Consider the following 13,191-nt stretch of genomic DNA (forward strand, 5'->3'; position numbering starts at 1 on the left):
TTGCATGTTCCTATCATCCATCTCTTCTTATATTTGTTTTGCCCATTCTTCGTGCCTACGGTTCCTTTCTTCCGCAGCAAAGGCATTTTGCTCCCCCATTAATCACAATGAGGATGCCATTTCTTGTTGAAAGGCTAAATCATCTGTTGTCTTGCCTTTTTCCTTCAACTTTCGGGCCTTGTTTCGTCCCATAGCCCTAGGTATGGATGATTCACCTAGAGACGGATTTTCTACCCTTGTTTCTTGAATGGTAGGAGATCCTTGTTCATCCCCAACTACATTTGAGGAAACATTTCCGAACACCGACGTAGGACCAAATCTTTCTTGAGATGGATCTTGAAATAACACCCACCCTTTACAAATTTTCCAACAACCGTGATGACTAAAGGGTTTCGAGTTGTCCTCCATATACAATTCCTTGCCTAGAAAATATAATTACAAAATTTAAAGGAAAATAGTTTATGAAATTAAATGTAATATAATTAAATATTTAAAATAACTTGTGAAAACACTGACTTTGTAGTAGTAATTGGCTTCGCTTTCATGTCTACTTCCGACCTTTACCACTGCTTGATGTCATTTATTCAAACTTGGATGAAGATTATTTTTCCATCCTGGAAAACAACTATTGAGGTTTCGGTTATTCAGTGCAGTGGTGCCTTCGTAGAACTCATAGTACTCTTTGGATGTACGATTCCAAACACCTTCACTTGTTTGAGAACTCCCCTTGACACGATCTCCCGAGACCCATCTATAAGCCCTGCAAAGAGCTTTATCTTCTTTTCAGGTCCAACTCCTTCCCTTCATTACTGATGTCACGCCCCAATCCTGACATACTTTTGGAATCGACACGTGGCATCACCAAATACTCGTATATCTCACATACCCCACCTCCAGGGTATGGACAAAACAAAACTCAAGATTCGAATTGCGTAGTTTTTTTTTTTTTTTTCGTATACTTTATGGCTGCATCTAACCTCCTTGTTAGACTGCCTACATATCCTAAATAAGGATCAAGCCATTCATAGTTCACCAGTTCACTACCACAAGACATTCCTACAAACATGTAATCGGAATAACTATTAAAAACTGTATGCTTTCTTTGTGCAGCTTGTCTACGCATATGAGAAATATTTACATATAGCCTCACAACGTGAATCATCAACTACTTGATTTTGGTTTCTGTATAGGCATGCGTATAGATATTTATGTTTAATGGGACATCATTCTACCATTTAAGCAAACAACATGATACATATAAAGGTGTAGTACTTAATCGAATATTAATCTTACCAAATTGGGTCAGTCCACTATTGATATCTATACTAGCCATGACATTACCGACCAATACACTTTAGATATAATTGTAGTCAACTACTATAAGCATACCCCTTTCAAATTGTATACCAAAATACAAAGCCCATAGTACATGTAAAAGCAACAATATAACTATAATCTAATGATAACTAGCTGGACTGGTTATAGCAAATAGAATGGTTCGTTAGAACTAACCCAATTGGAGTATATAAAGAAATTGAGTGAGGAAGATACGTATGATTTGATATATAGGCAGATAAAACTAGCTGCATCCGTTTTCTCTATATAAGTAGTTATGCATTTAGCATATAATTGTTTGAAAACAACCACCTCACATAGAATCCAGTACATTTATAACTTCACTAAATTTGATAACATTTATTTGCACTAGTTAATCAAATAAGCATGCCAAACAAATCACAAGAACCTGACCTGCCATATTAAATTGGTCTTGAACTCAGAACATTGTCATACTCAATTAGAGAATAGGTATAATGTTTGATATCAAGGAACTAGTTCTCAGGCCATAGAATAACATGCAATCCCTAAACTATAACATTCGAATAATTATTCGTAACTAGTACACCAGCCAAACCATATCGATGATTCTTAATAATTAACATAGAAAACCAAACTGTTTATTCAAGTGCCTCAAAATAAAAATATAAATTCTTAGCAGTCTTAAACTCTTCATCCGCTGAAAGAATGAAATAGTGAACCACCAATGAATTAATGACCAAAACCAAGAGTCATATACTACTCTAGTAACAGCATTGTCCAATCCAGTATTTAGCATCAGCATATGACAATGCCATGGAAAAATATAGAACCACTCACTAGTTTTAGAACTCTAATTATCTACACAAATCTGGGCTACAACACATACAAACTCAGCAATGTTCTTCATGGGTAGGACAAATATGGCACACAAAATATTCAAATGTATCTGGCCTTGATTATGGAATAACATTAATACTTATAAAACAAACCCAACCCTTAAATTTCTAAAGAGAACCGAATTGAGGTTAGGATTTCAATGTTCTTCCCTATATATGCAACTAATCATGACTACCGGATTCCGATTAAACTCCTAAACAATACAACAAGCATCATCTCAAATATGCATGCAAAATATCGAATTAAAATTCGAAACCATGAATTGACCCCAAAACTAAAAGTTAAAACCTTGGGAAAATACTTACGCTAGAGGAGAGCCCACGAGGGAAGAACGTTATTCGTTATCGTATGAGGAAATTATGATGAAAATAGTTTGAAAGGGATCCCGTGAGTGAGGGAGGAAGAAGAAGAAGAGGTTCTTCCCCCCTTCTCCCCTTTTTCCTTTCCTTCCTTGCTTTTCGTTTATTCCCTATCCTTCCCCACCTCTTCTCTTTTCTTCTTTCCTTATTATTTTCTTCTCTAACATTAATATTTTAAATCTAGTGCTATTATCTTTTTGACTACTTTAAATAAAATGATTTATACGTGTTTTGTAAAATCTTTCTAGTTCTAATTTTCGCTAGACTTATGATTAATTGTTCATAATAACAAGTGTTGTTAGAATATACTAATTAATATGTCACACGTGTCTTGACCAGTAAGTCAATGAAAGTCGACACATTACCTCTAAGGGCATTTTGATCGTTTCAATTTTTTTTTATTTTTTATTATGGACGGATTGTAACAGCTGATGTGGCCATTTGAAAAATATTGAAAAAATTGAAGGAAAGATTTTTGGAAGAGGTAAGAGAATAGAATGTGAAGAATTGAAATAAAATGAAGTAAGATAGTGGTGAAAATTATATGAGAAATGGTGTAGGAATGATTTAGGTATTTATAGGGAAAAAAATAGAATTTTTTTTTTTAAAAAAATTTGTCCAAAAAAAAAAATATTCAAATGCAACAGTAACTTAACGTCAGCTAGTTGGCGTTATGCTAACACCGGGTAGCCATTGTAGTTCAAATTTTTGGGCCGCCTTGGGCTAGTTAGAATGGGCCAGCCGGTTGGCCTGATTTCAGATTTTTGGCCCAGTGGGACCCACAAGTCATTTGGCCTAACACTCAGTTGGAGACCAATTTTCGTGTCATTTCGAGTTTTTTTTAGCTCTATAATCCTTTGGCTGGATCGGTTGGAGATGACCTAAGTAAACTGTTTAACTTCCTCTGCCTCACCACGTCCGAGCTTGTTGATGGATCAACGTCCATGGCCATGCCAGCAACTTGCCATGTATGGACAACGACGACTCCGGTGAGAAAATCCCTCAAGTGACTTCGAGGACATCCCTGTGTCCATTGTCGACGTCAATCTCTTCCAAGCCACTTTTATCTTCCACTTTTAATTATTTAGACATTATTTGAAAAGAAAAAGGATCCCCTCTGGATCCATTATGTGGGAATTCTAAGGATCCTCACATCTTAACTATCGACAGTGTATCGTGCGGTTAGAAATTATTTTATTTTTATTATTTTAAATTAAACGTAAATAATACATAACGAAAACTGACCGTACAATACACAATAAACGGCTGAGATATAAGGATCCCCCACATAATGGATCCGCATGGTACCCTTTTCCATTTTAAAATTATGGTAAAACCAGGAGCCTTTAGACTAAAGTAATGATTAGGTATAGGATTCATTCATTGCGTGTCATATTGGAAATGTCTGTTTGGTGCAAAGAAATTTTCCAGACTATTTAAATTACTGCTTTTCAAGCCGTTCCCTCCCATTTCCATCCTCTTCCCTTTCCTCCCTCGTATATTGCTTTTTGTCGTAGAGCCCTTTCTCTCTCTGTGATCGTCGATTGGAAGGTATGTCTGAGTTGTGGGTCTTGTAAATTAGTCTCTGTTGTTCGATATTCCGTGCTAATGATATAGATTTGTTTACTGTTTATGGGTTTAAGTTTGGGAGCTTAGCTTGGATCATCAACAATGGAGAATCAGCAGAAAGTAGCAGGGGAACTTGTCACTAGGTTATTCACATGGACAATCGAAAATGTCTCTAAGTTGATAACCCGGAAGCCTTACTCCGAGGTTTTCCTCGTCGGTGATTGGAAATGGTAATTCAATTTTGCGCATCCCCTCCTGCTAATATTTAAATCGCTTCGAGGTTGTGTGTGTTTTGAGATGAATCATTGTTGGTTTTGGGATTAATTGATTTCATTGGTTGGTTTGATCAGGCGGATCCTTGTATTTCCGAAAGGGAACAACGTAAGGGAGTTGTCTTTGTATTTGGAGGTTGTAGATGCTTCGGATTTACCATCTATGTGGACTAGGTATGCCCAATTCAGCTTGACAGTGGTTAATCAGCTGAGCAGAAACATGTCGATAACAAAGGGTATTTTCTCCGTTGTTCATTTGGGTTGATTTCGCATTTACGTTTGCTTTTTCTTGTCTGTTTTCTTTTCATTTTGTGCCCAATTCTGCTTGAATGTGGTTGAACTGGAGATTGCGATTCTTGCATACGGTTATTGAGGCTCTGCTTTGATTCAGTCGTGCTTATTGGTTGTGATCGCTAATGGGCACCCTGTTACCGTATTTGTAGTTTTTTCCTGCAAGAAAGAAATAGGTACCGTTCAACTTTGTTAACAAACAATAGTCAGTTCACTTTAGGATATGGGGCTTCGGTTGTAGTTAATGTAACATCCCACATCGCCCAGGGGAGTGATCCTTAAATGTATATTCCCATCCCTACCTAGCGCGAGGCCTTTTGGGAGCTCACTGGCTTCGGGTTCCATGGGAACTCCGAAGTTAAGCGAGTAGCGCGCGAGAGCATTCCCAGGATGGGTGACCCATTGGGAAGTTCTCGTGTGAGTTCCCAAAAACAAAACCGTGAGGGTGTGGTTGGGGCTCAAAGCGGACAATATCGTGCTACAGTGGTGGAGCGGGCCCGGAAAGTAGTCCCCCTCGGGCCGGGATGTGACAATTTAGTATCAGAGCCCAATCCTGGTCGCGTGTGTGCCGACGAGAATGTCGGGCCCCTAAGGGGGGTGGATTGTAACATCCCACATCGCTCAGGGGAGTGATCCTTAAATGTATATTCCCATCCCTACCTAGCGCGAGGCCTTTTGAGAGCTTACTGGCTTCGGGTTCCATGGGAACTCCGAAGTTAAGCGAGTAGCGCGCGAGAGCATTCCTAGGATGGGTGACCCATCGGGAAGTTCTCGTGTGACTTCCCAAAAACAAAACTGTGAGGGTGTGGTTGGGGCCCAAAGCGGACAATATCATGCTACGGTGGTGGAGCGGGCCCGGGAAGTGGTCCCCCCGGGCCAGGATGTGACAGTTAAAGTTTTACACTTGTTTGGAATCAGGGACTTGAGGGAAAAATTAAACTTTTGCTTCCCTTTTTCGTTATGGGGAAACCATTTGTTAGAGAGAAAGAAGAACTGTCACTTTTATTGTCCAAGAACCAATAGAAGGAGATTTCTTTTGAAGAAAATAATATAATTTTGAGATGGATTCATCCAATGGTTAAGTTCAAAAGGAAATTTTATGTTTCTAGTTACGTGTTTGAATACCTCTACATGTATATATGGTCTTGGGTTTGGTTGTGTTAAAATTAGGAATAAGCTTCCTTTGTTGTATTTTTTATTAGTTCTCGGTTAGTTATGAATACTTTGTCAATTAAGTGTTTCTGTTATCCTTCATATTTTGATTTTGCAGAGACTCAACACGAGTTCAATGCTAGGGAGACAGACTGGGGATTCACATCATTCATGCCTCTGAATGAGTTTTATGATGGAGGAAAGTTTGTTCGCAATGATAAATGCATTATTGAGGCCAGGGTTGCAGTCCGTAAGGTAGACATAAAGAATTTCGAAGACCAAGGAATTGACAGTTCTGCACCCAAAGAGCCTTCAAAGCAAGAAGATCAGGCCCTGAAACCTTCAAGTGTGGATTCCGTGCAAGTTCCACACTCATCTGCACCATTTACAACACCTAAATCTGAACAGGGACACGAAAAAGTGCTCTCCGCTCCAGACGGTAAGCTCATGGATTTTAGGGGTTTAGGGAAAATAGAGACAGCTTTTGTTCCACTGCTAGAGGAAGTTTGTTCGTGGCATCCCTCGCTGATTGAGTGCCAAAAGAAGAGAAGCCGTACGTATATTGAATGGGCATTCACAGCTTTGGGTCGAGTTTTACATTTTCTGAAGACTACGAAGGTGAAGGATATGACCCCAGATACCAGTGAACGCGTTCAGCTTTTGTGGGAGGAGCTTAAGACTTTTAAATTTGACTTGGGTTGGCTGGAGCCTTACGTGCAATCTGCTCTGGACGTGAAGAAGCTTATGGAAAGGGCAGGGGTAGTTAAAACTCTGAGAGAGGATGTGGATGCGTTGGAAATGAGAGTGAAGAGGCTAAGGGCGAGGCTAGCAGTTGCAGAGGTAGATCTAGAGGTAGCAAAAAGAGACTTGGCAAAGGTTGTAGAAGGCTTCGGTGAGACCGATATGAACAGGGAGTTAGGCTATGGGAGGCATTGACCTTATTTGACAAACATCTCGTTGATATTGAAAGATAGTAATTATAAATCTCAACTCAATAATTGAGTGAGCGTCGTGCATTAATATTTATAGGATTACAAGTCATACATATGTAGAACTAGGATTACAAGTAGTTGAATCAGAACAAAACATGATCTGCAGCAAGCGGTGCAGCAAGCGGTGAGGATTCCGTGTTGGACTGGGATGTCGTGTTAGACTGGAACTCTATTTGTGCAACAGACATAGACGGAGTTGGAGTCGGTTTATCATTCCCCCGCAAATGTACAGGGAGGGCAAGAACTGGAAGTTTGGACAGCAAGGATGCAAAACGAACTGCAGACAATCCCTTGATAAGAAGATCAGCCAGCTGATCCGTGGAGGAGACATAGCAAACGATGAGCTCTTTACGAGTTACCTTTTCCCAAACATAGTGATAGTCAACTTCGACATGCCGCATGCGCTGGTGGTAAACTGGATTGGAAGCTACGGAAATGGCACTAATGTTGTCGCACCAGAGGCGGGGCGGAGCAAGAGGGAGATGAAGCTCTCGAAACAAGGTGTGATACCAAGAGAGAGCAGCGGTTGTGTAGGAAAGCTGTCGATATTCAGCTTCTGTACTGGAGCGTGAGACACCACGTTGCTTCTTGGAGCTCCACGAGATGAGGTTATCACCAAGGAATATATAGTAACCACCAGTGGAACGGCGATCGTCCGGATCACCAGCATAGTCCGCATCAGCATAGGCAGTGAGCTGAAGAGAACTCGAGCGATAAACAATCCCATGTGTTGGAGTAGCTTTAAGATAACAGAGTATTCGTTTAATCGCAACCCAATGTGTCGTTGTGGGCTTATGCATAAACTGACAAACCTGGTTAACGGCAAAGGCAATATCAGGACGAGTGAAGAGAAGATACTGCAAGGCACCCACAATGCTACGAAACTCGGTGATATCAGACAATGGTTCGCCATCAGAGAGACTGAGGCGTCGGCCACTAATGGCTGGGTCGAAATGGGCTTGCATTCCAGCATGTTGGTGCGTTGGAGAAGATCAGTGATATACTTTGTCTGAGTAAGATGAAGGCCCGTGCTAGTACGATGAACCTCCATACCTAAGAAATAATGAAGTGGTCCAAGATCCTTCATTGAAAATAATGTGCCTAACTGATGAATCAAACGAGTGATATGGTCCATGCTATTGCCAGTAATAAGAATGTCATCCACATAAATTAACAAGTAAATAACCACGGAACCATCAAAGAAAGTAAACAATGAAGAATCTGCATGAGAAGATACAAAACCCAAATTTTCCAAGTGATTGGAAAAACATTGAAACCATGCACAAGGAGCTTGTTTAAGACTGTATAAAGAACGTTGCAATTTGCACACATGAGATGGACGTTGAGGATCAATGAAACCCGGTGGTTGCCGCATATAGACCTCTTCATTCAAAGAACCATGAAGGAACGCATTTTGGACATCAAGTTGTCGAAGAGGCCAATTGAAATGAATAGCAATGGAGAGAATTAACCGAATAGTCGTATGATTGACAACAGGACTAAATGTCTCACCATAGTCTAAACCCTCTTGTTGATGAAACCCGTTAGCCACTAACCGTGCCTTGTAACGCTCAATTGAGCCATCCGAGCGTCGCTTGATTTTATATACCCACTTATTAGGAAGAATATTCATAGTGGGGTGAAACGGAACCAAAGTCCAAGTGCCATTATGTTGTAAAGCATTAAATTCGTCAACCATCGCCTTTTGCCATTCAGAATCCTTATTAGCCTGACTAAAACATGTAGGCTCAACCAAGGCATTAGTAATAGTAGCAACATAAGTATATTTGGGATTAGGTTTGCAAATACCACTTTTGGCTCGAGTGACCATAGAATGGGACACGACACTTACCTCGGGAGTAGATGAAACCAATGGTGCGGGTGTGACTGGTGGCAGGTTTGATGTAGGGACTGGTTCAGGAGAAGAACTGGAGGGCACGGTAGGGATTGATGTAGGTAGGACATGAGGCTGAGAAGGTTTGGGGCGTGGGGATCGGCGAGTGTATACTTGAAGTGGGCGTTGGGTAGAAGGCTGAGGTGGGGTAGACACGGCTGAAGGAATAGGATGAGGTGGGTGCGGGATGGAGTGGATGGCAGTAATAGGATTGTTGGATGGGCCAATCTCAAGAACGGGATCCACAAACGAGGAAAGCGGTGATGACGAAGTAACAATGGATTCTTGATATGGAAAACTGTTCTCATCAAACACAACATGGCGAGAAAGAAAGACACGTCCCGTAGTGGGATCCAAACATCTATAACCTTGATGATTTAATGAATATCCTAAGAAAACACACCGTTTTGAACGAAATTGTAATTTGTTATTATTATAAGGACGCAAGTAGGGATAACAGGCACAACCAAAAACTTTGAAAAACAGATAATGAGGAGGTTTGTGAAATAATTTTTCATAAGGAGACATATGGTGTAAAAGACGAGTGGGCAAAAGGTTAATGATATAATTAGCAGTATGAAAAGCTTCGGCCCAATACGAAGTAGGTAAACCAGATTGGGCTAAAAGAGTAAGCCCAGTTTCTACTAAATGACAATGTTTACGCTCGGCTAATCCGTTTTGTTCAGGGTGATGGGGACATGTAAGACGATGTAAAATACCATGGTCATTCAAAAACATACTAAGGGCCTTATTAACAAATTCCCCACCACCATCGGTTTGAAAAGCTTTAATCTTAACAGTGAACATATTTTCAACCAAATTTTTAAAAGTAACAAATGTAGAAAAAACGTCAGATTTGGAACGCAATGGATAAAACCAAGTATAACGAGAAAAATCATCCACAAACACCACATAATATTTAAAGCCAGAAACAGATAAAGATGGTGAAGTCCAAACATCGGAATGAATTAACGCTAAAGGAGAAGAAGACACAGATGTAGACAAAGAAAAGGGTAATTTATGACTTTTTCCTAGGGGACAAAATTGACAAAATTTATTTTGAAACGAGCCGTGAATGGGCAATTTATTTGCAGAAATTAAATGTTTTAAAATTGAAAACGAAGGATGACCTAATCTACTATGCCACAAGGCATCAGTTACACGTTCACCTAAGAAAGCAAAAACACCATGGGTTTGATGAGAGGGGCGATTAGAACACGGGTAGAGTCCATTGTTACTCCGGCCTTGTAAAAGGATCCTCCCCGTCCGTGAATCCTGCACACGATAAAAATGGGGATGTAAAGTAAAGAAGCAGTTATTATCATCCGAAAAACGGTTCAAAGAAATCACATTAGTTGAGGCTTGGGGACAATAGAGGGTGTTAGGCAAACGAAAATAAGCATATTTAGTTCGAAGGTACGAGTCACCAATTTTTGAGATATTCAAACCTGGACCACCATGCACACCACGAATTTGATCGGTGCCATGATACTCACGAGGATTTTGGAGTTGGTTGACATCATTGGTTATGTGAGAATTTGCGCCGGAGTCAAAAAGCCATTGCTGGACAGAGGGTGCAGCGGCGGAAGCACGGGAAGATGGTGCAGCTGTGTAGGCTTGAAGACGAGAGGAGGGAACCCGACCTTCGTAGGACATATTGAGACGATTGAAGCAATCAATAGCCGAGTGCCCAAAACGTTGACAAATCTAACATTGAATATGCCCAGAGGAGGAAAAAACAGGCAAGGAACCATGAGATGTGCTGGAGCCAGGTGCTGGACCAAGAAGTCCATTGTAGGAAGAAGATGACCCGCGGGAAGGAGCTGCAGAGGTGGATGTTGCAGGGGCAGCAGAACCGGAGTCATGAGCAGCCAAATTTGGGCGTGAGAAGTTACCAGCACCACCACGGGAGAAGCTTCCACAACGTCCACCACGAAAAGAATTACCACGGCCACGGAAGCCACCGCGACCGCCACGGACAGCAGCAAAAGCAGAGGTGCCGCTATCAGAGGGAAGAGAAAAGGCGTTGTAACGTTGCTCGGCACTCAGTAATAATGCTTCCAAGGAATTGTAGGTGATGGGAGTGTCACGAGCCTGTGCGGAAGCAACAGTGGTCTCATATTGTGGACCTACTTTACTCATAATAATGGCAACTAAGTCGGAGTCAGAGACGGGGGCGCCAGAAAGAGCAAGGTTGTCGGCGATGGCGTTGACGTTGTCGAGATAGTCAGCAATAGAAAGATTACCATGAGCAGTATTCATCAATTCTGTACGCATTTGGATAATACGATTTTGAGACGTAGAAGCATACCGTTCTTGAAGAGACGACCAGGCAGAAGCCGAATCAATTTTGTTGACGATTGTAGCAAGAACCTTGGGAGTAAGGGAACTCGTAATCCAAGAAAGGATCATCTGATCAGTCTGTATCCATTCAGCATATAATGGATTGACCTTGTCTGTGAGTTTACCATTGTCATCAAGAAGAAAAGCAGATGGGCAGTGATTTTCACCAGTAACATAAGATAGTAAGTTGCGGCTGCGCAGCAAGGGAAGGAACTGAGCACGCCAGAGAGGGTAGTTGTTGCGGTCGAGCTTGATGGTGAGAAAATTCATGACAGAGGGAGCAGCAGTAGCAGAGGAAGAAGACGCCATAACTGGAGAAGACGGAGAAGAACATAAAAAAAATTATAATATGAACCTTTGTCGTGAGACGCTGGCTCTTGATACCATGAAAGATAGTAATTATAAATCTCAACTCAATAATCGAGTGAGCGTCGTGCATTAATATTTATAGGATTACAAGTCATACATATGTAGAACTAGGATTACAAGTAGTTGAATCAGGACAAAACATGATCTGCAGCAAGCGGTGCAGCAAGCGGTGAGGATTCCGTGTTGGACTGGGATGTCGTGTTAGACTGGAAGTCTATTTGTGCAACAGACATAGACGGAGTTGGAGTCGGTTTATCAGATATTACAAAGCAATGTGCAATATCTCCAACACATTCCAAACTAATATGTATTAAGCACTTGCGTTCTAGTTGTGTTATCAATATTTTATGATATTTCAGGAATATTATAGCAAGTGGGAATTCTCTCTCTTTTTTTTTTTCTTTTTTTGGAATTGAGCACAATATATAATGGTTTTTTGAATTTTAGACGAAACAATAGTGATTTATTGATAAATAACAATTACAATCTTGGAAAACAATATCATCAATAATATTGGAACCTCATTTACTAAGGCTAACTTGACCAATCTATGATCCACGACAATAGCTGACCGTCCGTAATACGACAACAGCTGACCGTCGGGCATGAACGATTCGGGATAGAAATGGATCGTAAACTGGATTTCACATCTTCAATCACTAGGGTGTATATTGTATGGGGAAGCATTATGCTGAAGGCCAAGCTGATTCCTTCTCTTGCAGCCAACTCTTCAACTGGTACAGGACTAGTGACAAGGGAGAGCCTGCGAGAAAAAGCAACCACAAAGTCACCCAAAACTAAATGGTTTCGAATCACACCCGTAGGACCTCGATACCACCCATTGCATTGAAGGCTCCATCCGTATTCAGTTTTAACAGACCAAAAGCCGGTTTAGACCAGATCGAGGGGACTGAGAGAGTCGAGGTTGAGGGGGATGGCCGGACTTGTAGAAATTACTGGAGATGAGAAGCAGCCGTCTGTACAACTTGAAAAGGAACTGGGATCGTGCCCTACAAGCAATAAGTTGCGTGCCGACCAGGTACCATAGCGTGACATCATTAGGACATCAAACAGGAGCTTGGGGTTAATTTGTAGCATTCTGCAACATCCAGTCGTGAATATTTGAGTTACTTGTGTGAATACATGGCATTGACTTACTGTTACTGCAGCTACGTAATAGTGAAGTGGTTGTGAGTTGAAGTGGATAGCCGGTAACTTCCTTTACTCTTATAGGAAATGTATTAACTTTGGTATAAATCCAAAAGAATGTACAGAACTGAGTCAACTGAGAGGTAGCCTCTCTCCTTCGGAAATGCCATGGGACTCCTAAAAAGTAGAATTTTTCATAGACTCGTTGTCATCTCACAGTTAATTTCAATTTTCATGTCAACATTATAAAATATTGTATAAAAAACATGCAATACCACATAATCCCCTTAATATTTCTCTTTTTTTTTTTTTTTTTTATTCGCTCTGGACAAACCATTAATTAGAGAGGAAGCAGAATTCTTTTCTCATTGTTTTGGGAAGAGGAACAGTCCCTACCATAATACCATTTGGTTCATTCATTCAAAATTTTACTTGAGTGACTCGTTGGATTATGTAATATGAGAGATATAAGTTGGAATTAGTAAAATCAGTATTGATAAATGCTAGCAACTAATCTTTGCAATTGGATCTTTCTACCTTATCGTAAGTCATATGTCATTTTTTAATACACAAAAAAAAAAAAAAAA

The 13,191-nt window shown here is 40.6% G+C and overlaps 1 protein-coding gene across 1 annotated transcript; it reads left to right on the forward strand.

The window, feature by feature from the left end:
* The first annotated feature begins 4,031 nt into the window (after window positions 1–4,031).
* Window positions 4,032–6,816, forward strand: LOC137749020 (MATH domain and coiled-coil domain-containing protein At3g58270-like). Its single transcript, XM_068489200.1, has 4 exons — window positions 4,032–4,124; window positions 4,217–4,372; window positions 4,493–4,650; window positions 5,976–6,816. The coding sequence occupies exons 2-4, from the start codon at window positions 4,245–4,247 to the stop codon at window positions 6,791–6,793; spliced, it is 1,104 nt and encodes a 367-aa protein (XP_068345301.1). The 5' UTR covers window positions 4,032–4,124; window positions 4,217–4,244; the 3' UTR covers window positions 6,794–6,816.
* Window positions 6,817–13,191: the final 6,375 nt, after the last annotated feature.

Source organism: Pyrus communis, chromosome 10 (genome assembly GCF_963583255.1).
Source record: "Pyrus communis chromosome 10, drPyrComm1.1, whole genome shotgun sequence".
NCBI classification, from domain to species: domain Eukaryota; kingdom Viridiplantae; phylum Streptophyta; class Magnoliopsida; order Rosales; family Rosaceae; genus Pyrus; species Pyrus communis.